This window comes from Ammodytes marinus, assembly GCF_949987685.1.
Source record: "Ammodytes marinus genome assembly, chromosome: 9".
Classification (NCBI taxonomy): domain Eukaryota; kingdom Metazoa; phylum Chordata; class Actinopteri; order Uranoscopiformes; family Ammodytidae; genus Ammodytes; species Ammodytes marinus.
This window is the reverse complement of record NC_137213.1, coordinates 29454526-29462025: the sequence shown is the minus strand read 5'-3', so window position 1 is coordinate 29462025 and position 7500 is coordinate 29454526. Positions and strand designations below refer to the sequence as shown.

The 7500-nt window shown below is 40.9% G+C and overlaps 1 protein-coding gene across 1 annotated transcript in view; it reads left to right on the top strand.

Moving 5' to 3' along the window:
• Window positions 1-7500, top strand: part of LOC307255460 (receptor-type tyrosine-protein phosphatase N2-like) — a gene marked incomplete at its 5' end in the record, with an annotated part of 195129 nt that overhangs the window by 175779 nt on the left and 11850 nt on the right. The window contains 2 exons of the mRNA XM_080034144.1: window positions 2629-2748; window positions 3247-3413. Coding sequence (XP_079890270.1) covers window positions 2629-2748; window positions 3247-3413 — 287 coding nt within the window. The remainder of the gene's footprint in view (window positions 1-2628; window positions 2749-3246; window positions 3414-7500) is intronic.

Below are 7500 nucleotides of genomic sequence, written 5' to 3'. Positions count from 1 at the left end.
GTTAGATTGGGTTTGAATCTGAGACCACGGGATCGATAAGTTATTCTTACCAGTCAGAAAAGGTGTGTGTGTGTGTGTGTGTGTGTGTGTGTTCCTGGTTATCATTCCGGCCGGAAAGAGAGAGCAATCTCATGCTTTTGTAGATTCACTACTTTTGCTAATCAACTTGAATGAAACATAAATGACAGCTCATTAAAAATGTGCCAAAGACTTGTCCACATCAATCATTTTGTTTAATTTAACCAAAGAACACAATGTCATTTCCAGTGCAAATTTGAACCATCAAAGTCAAGAGTCGAAACCTATTTTTTTTTTAATTAACACAATATTTCTTCAGTAAGTTAAACTCCTATTTCAAATGTTTTGGTTCTTATTACCTCTCAGTGAGACTATAGACTTTGAGGATTCTCTGTTGTTTGATTGTTCACTTCTTATTCTTTCAAAGCGGTGACGAAGATAGCTGTGATACAATGCAAACATGTTGCAATTATATCCATATTTGGTTTAGAGATTTCTTATGAAATGTTGTCAAGTCAGTTCTTGCAGTGCACCTGCAGTGTCTCGCTCCATACACACACATAACACACACACACACACACACACACACACACACACACACACACACACACACACACACACACACACACACACACACACACACACACACACACACACACACAATTCCCCTGTCTCCTGCCTGCTGTAATTGTCCTTTGGCCGGAATAGTCGAGTGTGACATTTTGTAGTCAAGTCAAGTAAAGTGTATTTAGCATTACTTGCCCCAATGAGCTTTACAAACCAACATTAGTTGTTAAAATGGTTTTATCCAACATTTAGTTTTTTAGTGTTTTAAAGAGATGCACATTTACATATAATTATCTAGATTATATCTGTACAAACATTTCTGCAACAAAATGTGATACAAACATAATTTTTTTAATGTCAGTAATCAACTTTTCAACGTTTCAAGTAGTTACAAAATATAACCTATTCACCTGCAGCGTCTCACCTTACACACACTCACGCACGCACTCACTCACTCACTCACTCACTCACTCACACACTTAATACACAGAAGTGTGTGATGTTGAGCATTTAGAAAAGAGCTTGTGTTTGCTCTTCACTTTCTCAAGCGTTTAAATTAAATTAGATTTGCATGACTTGCAAACCTCAACGGTTTCAAGCAAGAGGGAAACTCATCTCCGCCAGCTACCGCACACACACACACACACACACACACACAAACACACACACACACACACGGTTCACACACCCGGTTCTTACTCTGTCAGCTTAAGCAGAATTAACACCATTTCTCAAACAACAACAAAAAAGTGCACCGTCACAATTTTTAGATCCGTGCGACCAATCAAGGTAGCAGTGGAGGCCTCAAGGGTATATACTGTCGGCACTAATTCAAAACCTACTGGGGTGCTCGTGGTGTAGTGGTTAGAGTGTGTGTGTGTGTGTGTGTGTCTCCATAGAGGCTTTGTCCTCTTCACAGCAGAGCAGACCCGGGTTAGAATTTAGACCGGATCGTTCTCTTAATTTTTTTTTTAAAGAGTATTTTTTGGTCTTTTCAAGCTTTATTAGATAGTACAGAGTTGAAATGGAGAGACAGAGAGAGAGAGAGAGAGAGAGAGAGAGAGAGAGAGGGGGGATGACCTGCAGTAAAGGTCCACGGGTCGGATTTGAACCCGCAACCACTGCAACGAAGGCCGGAGCCAATATGGTACGCACTCTATCCACTACACCACAGGATCTCCCAAAGTGCAGCCATCGTTGATTAGCTATAGCTCACTGAAGTGGGAGCGGTATTGTTTTATGGCCTCCATTAAAAGTCTGACTGTTTCATCTGATCACAGTTTAATGGATCTCCTGAGCTCTGGCTGTGAGAATATGAGTGAGCTTGAGCCAGCAGGAAAAATACGAGCGTGTGTCAAGGTCTCACTGTGGCTTGAATGACCCAATTGGTGGAAGAGGGGAAAAGCCTTCGACAGCAATTAACTTCTCCTGCCACACAATGCTTGACTTTTCTTGTAGTTTTCTTTCTGCCTTGTCACTGATGTCCAATTATTTTTACATATAGATTATTATTTTTGGACTATCTGCTTACATCTACTTTTAAATATATTGTTTTGGCATTTTCAAGGCTTTATTAGACAGTACAGAGTTGAAATGGGGAGACAGAGAGAGGGGGGGGAGGGGAGACGTGCAGTAAAGGTCCGCGGGTCGGATTTGAACCCGCGACCACTGCAGCGAAGGCTGGAGCCAATATGGAACGCACTCTATCCACTACACCACAGGAGCACCTCTTTACATCTACATTTAAAGGCTACCCATATCTGATACCTGTGCCTAATACTTGCTTAACACTTTAAACAACCTGAAAAACCAATGGAAAAATTATTTAGGCGAGACTCTTTGTTGCTATTGTCTTGTGGTTCTCTTCTACATTGCATTGTTGAAAGGAGCCTGGGACTTAAGAATTTCATTGCCAGTGACACAAAAGCATCTGCTTAGATCTACTTTTAAAGGCTACACACATCCGATACCTGTAGTTAACACTTGACTTAACGTACGTAAATGCCACTGTCATGAGTCTTACTGAGTGTGATTTGTTTGCAGATGGTTTGGGAGAACGGCTGTGTGGTGATCGTGATGCTGACGCCTCTGGTGGAGAGCGGAGTGAAGCAGTGCTACCACTACTGGCCCGACGAGGGATCCAACCTCTACCACATCTACGAGGTAAGAGGATGATTTTTTTTGCCAAAATCATCATTATCAATGCTGCAGGGCTGTCCCCTCTCTCCCTTACTTTTTGCTGTGGCCATAGAGCTCCTCTCAATGGCTTTAAGATCTCTCCCTCAATTTAATGGCATTCCTCGTTCTGGCATCAAAATTAATCTCTTTATGCTGACGACCTTCTTTTGTATATATCGGATCCATTTACTACTATTCCACCAATTTGATCAATGCTGGAGAGATTTGGCTCTTTCTCAGTTCATTTAAAAAAAAAAATCTCAATTTAGTAAGGATCAATGTGATGGTCAATAAGACCTAATGGGCAACGTTTGGTGTTCGAAAGTGATTTTATGACCAAATTAGGAACTGTACATGTTTTTTTGACCCGTTTATTGTTTATTCATCTAGGTATATATAGTATAGTGTATATTAGTGATTTTACGACCAAATTAATTCTTGTACATTTATGTGAATTCATTGTACATGTGTGTGTCCTTGCAGGTGAACCTAGTGTCCGAACACATCTGGTGCGATGATTTCCTGGTCCGTAGCTTTTACCTGAAGAACATGCAAACCAACGAGACTCGCACCGTCACTCAGTTCCACTTCCTGACATGGCTCAACCAAAACGTCCCGGAGACCAGCAGAACACTCCTCGACTTCCGCAGGTAGGAACTTTTCCTCCCTTAAAGGTGCAGTGTGTAATATGACATCATCACAACAGTTGGTCTCTATGGCTCCCGTTCAGAGAAGCAACAGAAATTCTTCAAGAACATTCCAACTGGAAGTTCTGATGGACACAGTGTGGCCAGCTGTTCCATTCTGTGCTTCTGTAGAACTGATGACATTCCAACTATGACGCTTCCAAAATGGCGGCGCCCATGCCTTGGTCCATGGTATGGAGAAATACGGAGATATAAGAGACCCTTTCTAAGGGAAAAAATTATAATTCTAAAAAAAAACAGCTATTATGCACTAAATTAAACGTATTTATGGATATTATAATTATTTTCTACCAAGTCTGCTATGAAAAAAATCCCAGAATTCTACACACTGCAGGTTTAAATTAATCTCTAAAACTAACAAGCACCATTATCTTACACAAACTATTACTCCTCTTGATCTTATAGCATACATGGTGACACGGTCAGGAGTGCAGGAGTTTTTATATGGACAATAAGTCCATCCATATGAATTATTTGAAGGGTGTAATTTTGGGCGTCACCAGTCATTTTGCGAAAAAGTAGAAACTGAAATAGACCAAAGAAATACACAAATACATACACACTCTTACACACACTCACACATACACACGCAGACACACAAACTCACATTCACAAACGCACTAGCTGTCACTAAAGAGACATGGCTGGGCACTGAGACCTGCGTGCCCAGCAATGCCCAGCGACCTGCGTGGTGGACATTTCTTCAGCTTTTTATGCTTTTCTAAAGGTAGAAAGAATATGCAAGGCTTCACAGCAAAATCCTTGAGTGATGGTTGTGGACATTGCTGTTTCTTCAAAACTAAAATAAATGGAAGTTCCTGGAATTTTGAGATGCTTTTCTGGTTTGTTCAAATCATAACGACTTCAAACCTCTCTCGTCTTCATGGGATTTGACTTGTGACCCTGAAAAATGCGGGCAGAGAAAATATCTATATAGCCTCAAAAACATCCCGGGATGGCTTATTCCCCTTGATAACAGGTGTGTGTGTCTGTGTGTGTGTGTGTCTGTGTGTGTGTGTGTGTGTGTGTGTGTGTGTGTGTGTGTGTAACTATGCTTTCACAATCCTTTATCTCTGGCGCCTTCATGTCCTTTCGACCTCTTTTAAACTGATATACTGTATTGCCTATTAGGTAGAAGCCGCGGCACTCATTTTTTTTTCTTTGATTCACTGTGGATTTTCTCATGTGATAGGCCCCGACTTGCTTTTATATATATATATATATATAGGGCCCGGTGTTGCCGAACTGCTATCACACATCAATTAGGTGACATATCAGCGGTGGAGAGTTTGTGGTCCCAGCTATTATAAAAAAGGTCTAGTATAGCCGTACAAACGTGTGTGTGTGTGTGTGTGTGTGTGTGACATATCAGCGGTGGAGGGTTTGTGGCCACAGCTAATATAAAACAGGTCTGGTAGGCATCACGTCACCACACCCCATCGGTTAGGAAATATTGCCTTTGCTCACAGGGCGAAGGGGTCAGAGCACAATGAAGAAAGTGCACAGCGAGACATTTCTCACTTTTATTACCAAGCGATACGGTACTTGCACAATAACTACCTGTGCTCCCTTGTTTTTCTGTGTGTGTATTTCGTGTGTCCATACCTTGCATTTGTCAGAAATTGAGATACATTTGAAGCCCATTTATTTCCCCAAAGGGATAGACTAAACACATGTACCACCTAAGGTTAATAATGTTTTTTTGGAGCTTAAAAAGGTACAGATGTTAACAATTTCTTGTAAATGGTAAGGTATAATACAGCTCCGGAAAAAATTACGAGACCAGTCTGGATTTTTCTTAAATCTTCATCTCTACATTACTTATTGAAAATGCTCTTAATGGCAAAAAATGTATTGGAATTTGGTAGAAATGTTGTCAGTAGTTTATATTGTAAAAACCAAAATGTTCATTCTACTCAAACATATGCCTATAAATAGTTAAACGAGAGACACTGAACATTTGGAGGGGTCTCTTAATTTTTTCCAGATCTGTAGATTCAATTTCACTTTTGGGAGGATTAAACCAGGTTTTACCAGGTTTGGTTTCTCTTTCACACCAATTGTTCCTCTGGTCCAAATCAGTTGATGAGTTGGTGAAGAACCAAAATGCATAAGCGCCATAGGTACTATTGCTGTGTTCTCACCATCAAAAACGACCCAAAGTTTGTTTCAATCCAACCAAACATTACATTTAATTTAGCAGATACTTTTATCCAAAGTGACTTACAACTGGAGCACACATTCATACACCGATAGCAGCAGCAGCTACCACGCAGGGTGCTGGCTAACTATCGGGAGCAATGTAGGGTTCAGTGTCTCTTTGCCCAGGGACACTTGGACATGTGGCGGGGAGACGGGGGATCGAACCACTGACCCTGCGGTTGCGGGTTGACCACCCTACCCCACTGAGCTACATCCCCCAAACAATGTGTGTGTGTGAAAGCGCCTTTTGATAGTACTGCCCCACAAGCTGTTGTACCACTTCAAGAACAAAGATGTGCTATCATATATTTCCTAAGAGTGTGCTTGGAAGAAGATGAACTATACCTCCTTTTTTAATGCTCGTTCTGGCATGTTTATATATTTATGTTATTTATTTTTTATTTATTTTAACCTCACTCAAAACTGACTGACCGAGCCGAAAGCTATTGCCGCTTACAAATCCTTCTCTGACCCCTTTTTTACCCCTGTCTGTTTTTTTTACCAGCTAACTAGCGGTGGCCAGTGTCATTTTTGTGATGTTGCAGCTAGTATCATGAGCCCAGTTGCATAGTCACAAAAGTGATCATTGGAGACTGTGACTTTGCAGCCAAAAAGAAGGGGGGACCTCACGGAGCCCTATACCCCCACCTCCCCCCCAACCTATCCTTATTTCTCCTGCCTTTCTCTCCCACGCCTCTATATCTATGCTTGCTGTGCCCAATGACCTGAGATGACCTTTTGCCCATTTTGCTTGCTCATGGTTTTGCTTGACTGCCTACAACCATCTCCGCCCCATTTCGACCCCCTATCATTTTCCCAAACACCCAAACACATCCCCACCCCCTTTTACTCACTTTGGTCGCTTTTGTCTTTCTAGCTTTCTGACTCCTTGCCCTGAGAACATTTGAAGATTGGGGTTTTTTTTTTTTTTTACGCAGAAATACAAATTTTCTGTTTCTTGCAATGCCTGTGTTTCCAGTTCTTGGCCTTTGGGAACCTTTTAAAAAATCTACTGCTAATATATTAATGTGTGGTGCCTCCGAGTCTCATCAAAGCTAGACATTCATACAGACTAAGAAAACAAACGTTGAAAGAAGTGTAAGATGAACAATTGATGGGGTTCAATAAAGTATGGGTCTGTTTGGCAACGTTTTGAAATGTGGAAAAAGCTGTTTAGAATTAGGATTTTTCGGGAGGTTATTATAAGCGCCCAACGGTCATGAAATTCTCTCTAAACATTACTATGGAAGGTTCAAGGAATGGAAGGAAAAGTGAAGTTTGAACACTACAGGTCTGAATACCCAGAGCCGGCCCGAGGCATAAGCGAACTAAGCGGCCGCTTAGGGCCCCCGACTGCCTGGGGGGCCCCCTCCAAAAAAAAAAAAAAAATTTTTTTTTTTTTTTTTTTTTTTTTTAGTTTGTGTGTTTGATATTAACATCATATTGTGCAAATGTGAGTTATCATACAAAAAAAGGAATAAAATGTTTTGGTCTAGATAATTAATAGCCTAAAAATGTAATCAGTTCATCTGGAAGGAAATCCGAAATTATCTGATCATGTCACGTTCACATCCATGCACAGTGTGTATTGAGTTTATTTAAAAACAATTGGAAATGGGGCTGCCCTCAGTTGCCCATGCACTGTGTATAGTCTATAGCCTATTTCAGCCTTGTCTGTGGAAAAAAAGATACAGTAGCTGGAGAACAGAGTTCTTCTGCTTAGTTCCTCACACTGCATTTAAATGCATTCACTATATTACAGAGAAATATGTCCCGTAAAAGAAATAGAGCTCCAAGCCCAACCCAGAGGACCCTCCATAATATTTTA